The sequence below is a fragment of the Sebastes umbrosus genome, chromosome 6 (genome assembly GCF_015220745.1).
Source record: "Sebastes umbrosus isolate fSebUmb1 chromosome 6, fSebUmb1.pri, whole genome shotgun sequence".
Classification (NCBI taxonomy): domain Eukaryota; kingdom Metazoa; phylum Chordata; class Actinopteri; order Perciformes; family Sebastidae; genus Sebastes; species Sebastes umbrosus.
This window is the reverse complement of record NC_051274.1, coordinates 5,423,257-5,436,963: the sequence shown is the minus strand read 5'-3', so window position 1 is coordinate 5,436,963 and position 13,707 is coordinate 5,423,257. Positions and strand designations below refer to the sequence as shown.

Below are 13,707 nucleotides of genomic sequence, written 5' to 3'. Positions count from 1 at the left end.
GTTTTTTGCATTGAAGAGGAATCCATGCATGCATGCGCCCCCACATGCGTGTCCATGTGCTTGTATGTGCGTGTGACTGTCTGCTGTTTTATGTGCGTCTCTGTGTGTGTCATGTACTTACAAACTGCAGGAACACGTATCCCAGTGCATGCTGAGGATGGGGTTCGGGCTTCAGACAGGCCTCCACTGCATACAACACCTCTTTGTGCAACTCCAGGATGTCCTCAATGTTTGAAAACAGAATCTAGAAACAGGGGGGGGGGGGATGATGTAAAGGGAGGGGATACAGAGGAAGGAAGAGATAAAGAGGCAGGGTGGAAGGAAGAGAGGGAAAAGGGAAAGGAAGTGACCAACAGATGGATGGGGATGTGGGGAAAGAAGGCAAATCTGTCAATGAAATACGATATCTGAGCATCATAATATATATTTAAAAAAAAATGATTTTAGATAGTAGGCTTGTTGTTTTGTAGTATTTAAAAGCCAGTCATACCTTGACATGTTCCGGTGAGAGACACTGTTGGTCATCTGCAGTTTGTCTGATTCTCTGCAAAAATGCCTGAAGAGGAAACAGAAACAAAGCAGGTTTAACAATCAGCATTGTGATTTATTGTTGATAAGGCAAGGGAAACATTTACATCAGGGTCTGAAATTAGCACCCGCCACCAGACAGGGTGGCAGATTTCTCAGTGGCAGACAAAAAAAAATACTTGCAAGTGAAAAAAGTTAATTTCAGACCATGATTTGCATCTATGAGAATATAAGCACGGAGGGTTTCGAGCTTCCCCAGAGAGTATGATTCGCTATCAACAAGATAACATAAGGATATTTTTGAAATCCTGAACCTGAATCTCGTGTGTACACAAGCGTGGCCTGGAAGTGGAAGTCCAGGTTCCCTTTACTGATTATTGTATAAATGAGTATATATGCGCTCTTTGCTTTGAGGAAACAGATACATACAATATATATACAGAACCTGTCACATCAGTATGCATGAGTATAAACACACAAGCCTTTGAGCAATAGACAGTCATATTTATATATCTCACATACTTAACAGAAAACTGCCTTTCATGGCGCTACACGAAGACGTGTCACAGTTGTTTTACTATCCCTTAGGAACCACCACAGAACGTTCCACTATATGACAAGACGTTACTGTCTTGTGACACCTAAAGCTCACTGTATGGATAATCTATAGTGGAAGTTAATGCACCTGAGCATTCAGCTGTAAGACATCAGAAATAACTGCTGCAGTGTTGCAGCGTCTGCTCTCCACACACACACCACTTCACCGAAGACGGTCGTAATAGGCTCATGTCAAGTTGAGCTTTGCTTGTGTGTGCAGTTTTGTCTGTGTGTGTGTGTGTGTGTGTGTGTGTGTGTGTGCAGTTTTGTCTGCGTGTGTGTGCGCCTGCCAATCAGAATCCTGACTTAGGACAAAAAAAAAGGATGGTGAAGAGAAGGGAAGTGAATCTGCAAACAGTTTCTTTTATTCTCTCTTCCCCAATTCTCCGTCTCTCAGCCTGTGTCTGACGGGCTTAACCTGACTCCGTCTGACTTCATCTCCAGACGCCGACACTGTCTTGAAAAGGAAAGGGATAGAGGAGATATGAATCCCCAAACCGACCAAAAAAACTCTACTCCTGCAGCCTGCTTCATCTGGCAGGCTCCTGCTGTTGTGTCTGCCTGCATTTCAGAGCCTAAAGTCTGAAAATTGATAGCGTGCCACGTGGATGAAGGGTGTTACAAAGAAAAGAGAAAAAAAACAGCTGGGTTCAATGATGAATGTACAATGATTCTGAGATTCAAGTATTACTGGAGGATACTGCTGTTGCTGTAAACCTTTCAGCTGATTGACATCTACCACTTAAAAGTTACAACGATGAAACAAGCAGCACAATGATCTGTACACAATACATACTGCCTGGACACACATGTGAACGGATCAGTGGTTCTAGCGTAGTAAAGTATCTATCTAGTTTCATTTGTTCAGGTTTTGTGAAAATCTTTGTCATAGATTTTCTGTCTTAACCCACTACAAGATGATTCTGAAAACATTTGAGGCGAGAAATAGGCATAACAGTAACAGAATATTGATTCATATTTGATCAGCGCTGCCTAGTTTGACCGTCTGATCGGAGTTTGCGAGTAATTGATAGCCGGCTCTCATAGACAGCAGCTGGACAGCAGACTCCAGATCAGCTCTTACTGCTTGTTTTCCTCCGGTCTGTGAAATCTTGCAGATGCCGCTAGGAGCACCGGAGGACACAGAGGCACATGATTTTTTTCAGATTACTTGTTTCACGTACTGCTGTCACGATATAGCGACCGTTTTCTAAAAATAACTTTTTTTTAATCATATTTGCTAAAGCATTAACGCAACTTGCGATTTTTAGGTAATACTAGCTTGTCGCAAAGGACCCTAAAAAATGCTATAAACTTTTGCTAAATTTTGGAGAGGAAAAACTGTCATGGCCATTTTCAAAGGGGTCCCTTGACCTCTGATCTCAAGAGAAAATGGGTTCTATGGGTACCCATGAGTCTCCCCTTTACAGACAAATATTCTTAAAGGGAAACTTCGCCCATTTTCAAAATTCATATGTTATTCCTATGGTCTAAGACAGTCCAAAAAATATTAGTAAACATGAACAACTCTCTCAACTAGAGTGCTTAAACTCAACTTGTGATGTCGTAGAGTATAATGTGTGGAACTTCTTCATAGACAATGAATTGGGAAAGATGGCACTAAGAGCACCCAGGTGAATGTTCTGAGAATATAGGAACATTTTGTTTGAGACTTACTCCTCTGGATTCTGGCTATGAGAGACAGTAGCTCATGTTCACAAATATTGATTGAACTTTCCGAGGCCACGGCAATAACAAAATTGTAATCCTTAATTTAGGCGGTGTTCCCCTTTAATTGAAAAATAAATAGTCCCTATGACAACTTTTGGCACTGTGTTCTGTGGATTATCACGAGCAACTCACAATTTTGACTAAATGCCACTAGATGCAAGTAAGAAAATATGTTTTTTGTTTTTATATAATTTGGGTGAACCGGCCCTTTATAGAAAACCCTTGCATGCTCTATACACTCACACATAACATCAGCCAACTGCATGTATTACTTACAGTAAGTCACTTGCCTATAATGAAAGACTGACACTTGTAATCACACATTTGCTCTAAAGATAGAAGCCAGCCAACCGAGCAGCAGGCAGCAATCATATCATTTCCTCAGAGACCGAACACTTTGGGAGGATTGTCTCCAGTCTTTTTTCCCTCTTTACTGGCTTTTGCGTAGGTTGTACCAAAATAGAAAGCAAAGGTCCTCAGCAGCGAGCTGCGACCTCGCTAATTAAGAGCAGTATTAAAGGGAAGCAGTAGTTGTTGTGTTCCTGACTGGTTTTGGGAGGGAGCTGATTGTGCTTGAGGCGTACACTAATTAAATCTCCCATATGGCAACTTGTACCATGTCCACACTGGAGGAGTCACTCATGTGAGAGATTGCTCCCTGGCAGAGAGGACAAGAAGAGGAAGGAAACGAGGCTTTTCCTTCAGTCGCTCTCAGACGGAGGAGAGCGGGGTGACGGAGGGGTGGGGTGCAGGAGAGAGCACAGGATGAAAACAAAAAAAGGGAAAGCGACAAAAGTGGAACAGTAAGAACTAAAGTATCCAGACTTTGGAGTCATTCCTTGTTGACATCTACCATCCAGGCAGGATTCACGCTTTAGACCAAAATGTGCCACACAGATGTGGTGACAGGAGGATCAGCAGGGAGGATGGAGAGCGAAGGAGCAACAAAGAGATCCTTTCAGTCCAGGTCTCGCCCCAACATGGCCATTCTCACCCAGGGCTGTATTGGCTGTCTTCATTGTTCCACCACAAAGCACACAGGTTTATTTGGAGAGAAAATTGGAAGCTTTCTCTGTCCACCAACCTGACTGAGACACCGGCTTCAGTAGAGCCACAGCAGACAACACGACAGAGCATAAACTGGGCATGCACACCAGGCATGTCTGAGTTTACTTAAACTCTAAATATTTTTTTGAGAGCGTGATCAGAATCAACAACAGGAAATGAAGCACACAAGAAGACGGTGTTATGGGTATGATTGGTAGGACGTTGACATCTGATGGACAGCAGTTGTGCTCGGAAAGCAAAGCATCATAACTGAGGAAGCTGCAGTCTGAACTGATTTTCATATTCAGCTAGTTCTTGAGTCTTTAACAGTAATGACCATCAGTGAGAGTAAATTTCCTGCCAGGAGAACAGACAAGTCAGTAATACTTAGCAGAAGTTACAGAGACTGATATCTGCTTTGTTTTGACTTCCTACAAAGCCTAAATTTGTAACTCTGCAAGATGACAGGTTACTGATACTCACAGACCAGCCCAGTTGCACAGCAGTACTTCAAATAGTCACGATATGTGATTTATTGATTACATAGATACAAATTTCACATTTATTTCGTGATGGTCGGCATTAAAATCAAGTTGTATGGAATCCACGTAACTTTGAACCGGGAGGTATAGAGAGAGCAACGAACGCCGAGTAGGGAGGAGGTCGGGGTGGACGGGTGGGTCAAAAAACACAGGACTTTTGCCCAGGCGACCGTTGTCCGTGTCCCCTGTGAAACCACAAGTCAAAAATGTTTCATTTGTCACTACGGATGCTAATTTTGAAAAAAAAATTAAACTTAACTTAAACTTAAAATTAACCGATTATTAACCGTTAACCGACTAGATTTGTGCCTCGCATTCAGCGGTGCGGCAGTGTATGAGCACAACAGACAACTGAGTCCCCAGTTCACTCATCCGGGAGCGTTACTGTAGCAGCCACGGTGCTGCGTGCAGTGTCGCGGACATGCAGCCACTCTCCCAGTAACTTTCCACCACACATTTAGTTTAGTTTAGCAGGTTGTCCGCTGTGTGTCTGCCCGGCGTAACGATACTCTGTCTGCCCGGTGTAACGATAGCGAGTGTCCGACAAACAGTGTGTGTTTGTGCTACGGTAAGCGGCTGTAGCGTTGCCGGTGGCTTTGTGCTCTCCGTAGTCACACACATACGGTCTGTCAGCGTGGCGTAACTTTAGCGATTTTCTGACAGACCGTGTGTGTGTGTGTGTCGGCGGTGAGTGTGGGGTTGTTGGTGGCGTTCTAGCTGTGAACGTAGCTGTAGCAGACAGTGTGTGTGCAGTTTATTTGTCGGTGAATAAATGATACGGGGCTACGACTTCTCCGCCCAAGTGACCTCAAGACCCGAGCCAACTTCCTGTATCCTGCAACTCCAGCTCAGACTCTCTTAAGGTGGACCAGCTTTTCTCCTTTAAGTGACGAGCCGCTCCTCTGAGTTTTGCTCAGCTTTTTCATTAATTATTCATATTTCTTTTAAGCATTTAACTGATAGCGTTAATCAGTTAAAATACTTAATGTCAGTTAACTGTTAAACGGTTAATTATTAACATCCCTATTTGTCATGTAATTTCCGTTCTTGAGTTACAGCACTTCCGTAGCTGTTTTAACCCAAACTGCAATATTTCCCCTAAAGAAAACAAAGTCGTTTTTGTCATGTAACTTCCGTACTTGAGTTGCGCCACTTCCGGTGCTATTTTTACCCCAACCGCGATCGTTTCCTAAAGCTAACTATGTACTTCTGTTGCCTAACTTAACCTAATCTTTTCCTAAGCCTTACTAAGAAGTCTGTTGCCTAATCCTAACCAAGTTGATCTATTCCTAAGCCTAATTAAGTTGTTTTATTTCTGCTGTGTCTATGTACACAAATCAAATAGATTAAATTCCGTGACTATTTCACAAACTGCCGTGAGACTGTGTTGCACAGACGAGTTGCATAAGAAACATTCCATGTGACTTTTGTTAACATATCCAGATTGTTTTTTTTAAATTTCACACAAAACGAAATGCAAAAATAAAACAGAGTCAATATTTCCCTCTCTGGTTTGGATAACCCAAAAAGAAGCAGATGTGATTGTTGCACCCTCAGATAACCCTCAGCATAAGTCACGCATCATTTGCATGGAGAGGAAAATACCTCAGAGCATTGCACACACACACACACACACACACACACACACACACACACACACACACACACACACACACACACACACACACACACACACACACACACACACACACACACACACACACACACACACACACACACACACACACACACACACACACACACACACACACACACACACACACACACACACACACGCTGACATTTAGATACAACATGAATATTGACAAGAGCTGTCCTTTCCGCAATACGTATGCTAAGCCAGTTGTTATTGGAAAAAAATCAATCATGAAGAACAAACAGAGCAGTCATGACGAACGCTGTAACTCAACCCTCTGGACACAGTTGTTGAGCTCATTACTTCTTAATCAACATGCTGAGAGGCAGCAGGACGCGGCCAACGCTCCTTGTTTACTTTCAAATCTCCATCTCAGGTGACCTGTCTGTCTCTTTTTATGACATCAACACGTCGTCATCAGTGAGCCCAGGGTGCGTAATCATGTTAAGTGGAGCATCTGACATTGATGAATAATATTTAAATGAATGATTGATAACAATAACTCTGTCTGTGTTATTTGGGGATTTGTCTTTCTGTTCTTGTCTGAAAGCTGATTCAGCCACGGGTCAACGCTTGACCCGCGCTGGCTGTGAATTTGATGGAGATGAACTAGGAGATGTTTGTTTTGAAAGCAAACTGTGGTCCTTAAAAATATAGATCATAAATCTCGTTGGATAAATACAGCTGTGTATATATATATACACACCTTAGGTTGCTCTAAGCAGCTCCCAGCAGATTGTGTGCGTAAGATGCCATTTTACTCTCCGATACCTAAAAATAGTGATGACATCAATCAATGTGTTAATAATAGTCGGTCAGAGGGGACACAAATTCGTTTTTTGATACCCTTGGAATCATAATAATGAGTCAGAGTGGCTGCGCAGAGGGGGCTCAGCTGCAGCACGGAGCACAACAGAGATATTGCACACGATGGTCTCTTGCCACAGGGGTGATGGGCTGTTAGGGGGAAACTGCTCATGATGCAATCCCACAGGAGACTACGGAGCTTCTTGACAGACCACAAAGTGGCTGCCAAGTATGACACTAATGCAGAGTTATACCACTAATATTTCAGTACAGTAAAGCCAGGAAAGTCCAACATCCTCCTAAGAGGAAGTCATACCAAATACATTCAATTCTAATTTACTCCAAAAGGTCTGCTGAACTGGCATTTATCAGATAAAGAAATATACCAAAATGTTATAATCAATAAAATATGTTTTTGTAACCATGAAAAGTTTATAGACTATTCCTGTCGTTACTTTTTTCCCTGAAATTTAAAAGTTCTGTAATTTGTTCAGTTTTTCATAGAAACAAATGTACATATACAGTCTTGTTACATTTCTTGCAATCTTACTTTTGCTGCTGACGAGGAACCAAAAACATTTTCACATTCAGACCTGTGTATTTTCCTCATTGAACAAAACTATTTGCCTGCACTCTGTCACTCCCCTTCTTAGTAGTCATGCCTTTAATATTCTGCACTGCAGTTGTGCAAGCACTGAAAACATTGTCAGGATACGTTCTTTTATATTGCTCAATATATATTCTACATTATTTCATCCTTACTCACCCTCAAAGGTCTGTACAAGCACTTCAAATCCATTCAAAACAGAACTATCTGCAGCAGCACACCATTAAATCCTGACTGCAATAAGCTTAGTATTAGCAAAATGTTACCTGTTCTTATTCTCATTGGCTTGGTCTCTTCTTGTCAGTGTAGTGTAGTATGACAGGCTGGTGAAACAGTGTGTTAACTGCATTCAAATGGTCCAGAAGCTACAAATGTTTAACCTAGTTATGAACTACAGAGGCCCAACAGATGAAGGTCCTCTCCTTAAAGGTGCAATGTGTAAAATCTGGCCAGAATTTTAGTTTAAAAATGAACAAACATTATCAACAGAATGTGAAGAGGTTACCGTGTTATGTCAAAGATGTCTTATGTATTGTGTTGCAGTGATATCTACCTAAATGAGCATGCTGAGCAGCTAACCCTGGCTCGTCCTGTCACGTAGAACCACTAGTTCCTCAAGAGGCGATAGTGAGTCACTGTAGCGTCCAGTCTGCTCTCAGTCCAGAGGACGAAGCTGTCAGGCTAGTCTGTAATACATCCACGGTCCGTGTACATTCGATAGTTTGTTTATTGGATTAAATCCAAAGTGGCAGAAGCAAGAAAAACGACTCGCACCCTCGCCTCGTCTTCCCCACTGTCAGGATACTACTCCGCCAGGAGTAGAGCGTGCGACAGCTTCAAGAGACGGAGACAGGCCTTCCGTAAGCATTTAGCTGTTAGTTTGAATTTAACCAGCACAAACCCCAGCTCTGGGGGTCTGATCCAAGGGGGCTGCGCGGACTCCCAAACCGGATCGTCAAACTTTCTGTTGCTGCCGATACGCAGGTTAGACCCAGCGCTCCACCAGCCCACTGTGACTCCCGGTGCCGGGGTTTTCACCGACCAAATCCGAGCTACAACAGCTGCCAACTGAAGCTCCATCCCCCCGGAGCCGCCGTACACTCCCCTTCCGACGAAGCAGTACCGATCGCAGGGGGGACGTTCCTCGTATCTTCCATCCCGGACCCAAGCCAATGAACAAAATATCAAAACGTACATGGACTTCACAGCTCCCGGTTAGTGGCACAGTAAACGCAATATAGACTGACGCCACACGTGAAGATTATAAGACAGCAGAGTTATTTTTGACTGGCTCTCAGTTTAAGCAGTTTGGTTGAATTTCTGGAATTCTATTCTTTGTGTATATTTCTTCATTTTTTTAATAACTGATGAATGATAATTTAGATTGTATGGACCCAATAGTAGAGGTGAAATGCTGTGCCCTATTTCTTTGGAGCAGGTGGCACAGTGCACTAGAAGTATGCACGTGAATATACCACGTAACAAAAAAAGTGAGATATTTAAAAGGCTGACCTAATTTAAACCGCAAAGTTCCCAGAAACAAGCCTGTGTTTTTTGTTAGCATTTTCAAAACCCCACACCCCTACCTCTGCCTCTGGTAAAGGTCTGCACTGTTATGAGCCTTGTTACACAAGAACTGTGCCTCAGTTGAAGATGCTGCTTGGTGCACAAGGTGCAAAAAGCCTTGACGGCCAAAGTGCCTGTGTTACAAAAGTAGCACATTAGATACAGATGTGACATAGACGGCGTACAGTTTAGTCATGGATACATGTTGTACAATCTATCCTCACTTTCAAAGGACTGCCGTGTGAAAGCAGAAACTAACTCTTCCTCCCAAATGTCTGAAGAAACTAGCCAGGGTCTGTACTCAAGTGGACAGAGTGTGAAACCGCCCTTACACCACTTGCTGAATGGGCACGTGAGCAGGTTGAAGGGACACTGAGTCACTGTCCATTTTATTGCAACAACATACTGTATGTACGAGAACAAGTTTAAAAAACCCAAAACTGCAACAGAAGAAGTGCGCACGTATGCCTCTGTCGGCGTTTGCGTGTGTTTGGCACACAAACAGGAAGTGAAAACAGAGCAAGCACACTGAACAAAAGCCAACACCTTTTTAGACAAACCAAATCATTCACAAGAATTTAGTTTCTTTTCAAGCAGATAGGCAGTGGTGCAACTCAGCGGGGAAGGAAAATAAACAGCGTGCAGAATGAAGCAGTGCCTCTTGACACAAAAGCAGCAGATGTTGTTTCGGAAAAGGAAGTGTGGCTTTTGTGCAAAGGAAGTATACGACATGTTTGACTGGCCGCTAACTCGACTGTGTTCTAAGTAAAGTCTGAGCGCTAGCATGCAACCAAGCTGTACCAAACAAATAAATCACACTGGGCTCTATAGCCTACACTTGAAAAGATTTAAATTATGGACTTTACCGTTTAACTTTGTGGCACAACAGCCGCACTGTAATGAGAATGTTGTCTATGTTTTCAGGCACCAACAATGACTAAATGACTAGTGGAGGATCCTGCTACTTACTGTTATGGATTGAAAGGAACAGGCAGAAATACGAAGCCACTGTCTTCATTATTTACACACGCAACTGCCACCCATCATAGTACTTGGCTGAAAAAAACGACATCCACCATCACCTGCCACCCCAGACAGTGCAATCACTATTTAACACGAATAACTGGTCTTGTGGCATATGTCCAACAGCCAAAGGGTCAAATTTGGGTTGGGGGGGCTTGTTGGGGTTTATCAGAGCGAAGAGGGGCCAGACAGTAAGGTGTGAGGGTACAGATGGACCATATGCTGGTGTGGGTTCAGTGATCGCTCCACTGGACAGTGAGTAAGAGGCCTGCTGCCTTCACGTCTGCCTCGTCTGCTTCTGAATGGAGCTCTCTACCTGCACCTAAAGCCAACTACGTAACATGACCCAACACTAGCTTCGCATCTTTGAGTCAAGGTCCTCACTTTCGTCCTCACTTTGTCAAGGTCCACCCTTTTTATCTTCTGGCATAGACTTCACAAAAATACAAAATAAACACCACCGTAGAGCTGACTATGAAACAAGCACAAGCATGTCTTCACTTTCTTAACTATAATAGTGTCAAATCTTAACAGTCAAAAATAATTTCTTAACACAAGAATCTCTACACAGTCATAATTACAATAAGGGAAATAACTAAAGAGAAGTAAGAAACAGTCGAAATAGTCAGGCTAAAGTTGCGACATGGAAGTAAGTCAGGCGTACAGTCAGGCCACGCAGGTCTGAAGCTGTTGGAGCTGCTGTCACGCTGCTGGCAGCCAGGGGATGATGTTGCCTCGAGGGTCACTCAGAGTCGGGTGCGGAGGATCCTTTTAATTTGTATATTTGCATTCAGCAAAGGTCATCCATATTAAACAGGGATTAATGGGAAGATGAATGTCTGTGAGAACATGGTCACCTGACACCATGACTGACATTTTGGAAGCCATGGTAGCGTTGTACTGGATTGCATTACATAGAAAGGTGTTTCTGATATTTTGTACAGAAAAACAAGAAGGGAAGTGCCAAAAAAAAGCTGTTGCTGTATTAAGTCTCCTGAATTTCAAGACAAACTTAAGAAATAAAAATTTGGCGGAAGAAGAAGAATATTGAGAAGAAATGAATGTTCTGTAAAAAAAAAAAAAGAGTGTTTCTCATGTCCACAACCCAGAGTATGAACAGACAGATATATTTGTATTAGAGCTGTCAATCGATTACAATAGTTAATCGCAATTAATCGCAAATGAATGACACATTTCTTATCTGTTCAAAATGTACCTTAAAGGGAGATTTGTCAAGTATTTATTACTTTATTTATTGCTTTCTTTATGCAAATGTATGTATATATGTATTATTGGAAATCAGTTAACAACACAAAACAATGACAAATATTGTCCAGATTTTGCCTTTTTTTTCTGGCCAAAATTTAGCATAAGTTTGGAGCGTTATTTAGCCTCCTTGGTGACAAGCTAGTATGACGAGGTTGGTACCAATGGATTCCTCGGGTTTTTTGTAGTTTCATATGATACCAGTATCTTCACCATAGTTTTAAAACTGAGCCCGCTACAACCTAAAAATCTCAAGTTGCGTTAATGCGTTTAAGAAATTAATGGCATTAAAATTAATTTACATTAACGCGTTATTATCGCGTTAACTTTGACAGCCCTAAATTGTATACTTGACTTTTTACACTTGACATTTCTCTGTATGTTGCTCATTGACCTACTAGTAAAAGAGGACAATAATATAATTGGACTCAGAAGAGAGAGACATTGACATATATGCCATGAATCACTGCCATTCACTTAAATCAGTTCACTCATGTTTAATAACTTCCATTTTGTAAACATACTCTTGTGTAACCCGGAGAAACATGATGAGACAAATTCACCTGATGGATTTTTGTACTTCCTGTTGGTCAGAGAGCAAATGCAATTTTACATGTAATATATAATCAATAGCGAGGTGCTGTAATGGCTACACACATTTCTTTGATGGAACAATTCATTTTATAGAGCAGCTCATAACTGAATTAGTCTCTTTATTAGTGGGCCAATCAGATTGCACCATTCTAGGCACATCATTGCTTTAATTTTTAAATACCAAACTTGATTATCTTCTTTGGGAGTAGACTTCTCTCATTCCAGCAGCTTCTCCGTAAAGAGACTAAAGATGTTAATGGGGACAAAACTGGGCCATTTTTCCGATTGCCCATGGCTACATCAGCATTCAGCAACAATGCTGGCCATCTCACTTAATTCAGATATCTCACAAGAGACCCCGTATATCAAGCACCAAGCTCTAACACTTGTCAGAGTTTTTCCAGCGGGCCCTGAGAGCCCCCTTTCAATTCGCCGCGGTTCCCACACCTACTGAAACAACCCTTAAACAGAATCACAGATCCACAGATTCAGGACTTTTCTATGAGAGTTCTCAGGACACCAGCCTCAAACTCTCTACCCCTCCTTATCCAAGAGAAAACAACAACAAGCTAAAAACAATGCGTCCATTAAGGGTCTCTCTTTTTGGGGAGAGGATTGCGGTAACCAGCCACAAAGGGGGGACAGGGCAGTTTTGGAGAGGGACTGGGGGCCGTTTTGGGGTCGACATGGCATGAAATTGAATAAATAAATGAAGAAATCCCCTCTTTGTGGCCTGAGTGCAGCGGAGCCAGAGAATGGCCCGTGGCGTCGCCACAATGAGGGACCCCAGCAAACCTTAGCAGACTACTTTCTCTCTGAAGCCGTAATTCACATCTCTCCCCAACCCTCCACCAACTCCCTCAGCTCCCCTTCACCCGCCAACCAGTCCCTCGCTGTCTTCCAAGAGAAACCCTTTTTGGCCGAGCCAATCACCAAAACACAAAGTCTTCTTTGAGTCTTGTCCAGTTTGGGTTTTTTTTCTCCCACTCTCACTCACTTCCGCTTTGAAGGACTTTAAACTTCGGGGCTCTTTGAGTAGCTCACATGGGCGGAAACTGAACACTACGGGGGGATGAGACCGTGTCTCGACCACAGAGGACAGACAGTCAGCACTTGACCAGAGACTTCCTGTTCAAGACTGCCTACTCATCAAGCCTTCGTCAGCTCTGTTGCATTAATGGACGTATGATGAATTTGTGAAATACAAACTTTCAATAACACTTCCGATGACAAATCTCTCAGCTCGGGTCTGGCCTTGCACGCCTTTTCAGTCCATCAAAATTCAAAGACTTTCACTGCTGCAGACATTTAAATCTTCTGAGCACGTCTAGTTTTTATTGGACAAGTTGGCATGAAGCATGTCGAACTGAGGAGCCATCTCATTAAGCTAGATGCTCCCACTTTTACAGTGGCTGCATGTAATTAATGTGTTATAAATATCCTTTATGATGTCTCCACTTTTCCAGGTTGTTAGGCAGCTTCTGTCACACAGTTATAGACTCACTCTCAATTCTGTCACGCATTACACCTCTATAAGAACAAAAAAAACAGAGAAGCACCCGACGCTCGCACTCACATACTCCCCTAATGGAAATGTAAGCATGTGATGCATATTAGTGTGCTGGAAAGACATAAGTCTAAATATTTGTATCCTCATTTGCACACTGAATGTTAACAGCCAGCTACTCAGCCATCTGCTTCAACCTGTAAATCTGTCAAAATGGTCTATATTTGACATGTTT

General features: G+C 42.6%; 1 protein-coding gene across 3 annotated transcripts in view; it reads right to left on the bottom strand.

Moving 5' to 3' along the window:
* The window catches only part of prex1 (phosphatidylinositol-3,4,5-trisphosphate-dependent Rac exchange factor 1), a 110,262-nt gene that overhangs the window by 84,564 nt on the left and 11,991 nt on the right, over window positions 1–13,707 (bottom strand). For all 3 annotated transcript variants that reach the window (XM_037774119.1, XM_037774117.1, XM_037774118.1), the window contains exons 2-3: window positions 491–556; window positions 122–244 (exon numbers count right to left, since the gene is read on the bottom strand). In XM_037774119.1, the coding sequence (XP_037630047.1) occupies window positions 122–244; window positions 491–556 (189 nt within the window). The remainder of the gene's footprint in view (window positions 1–121; window positions 245–490; window positions 557–13,707) is intronic.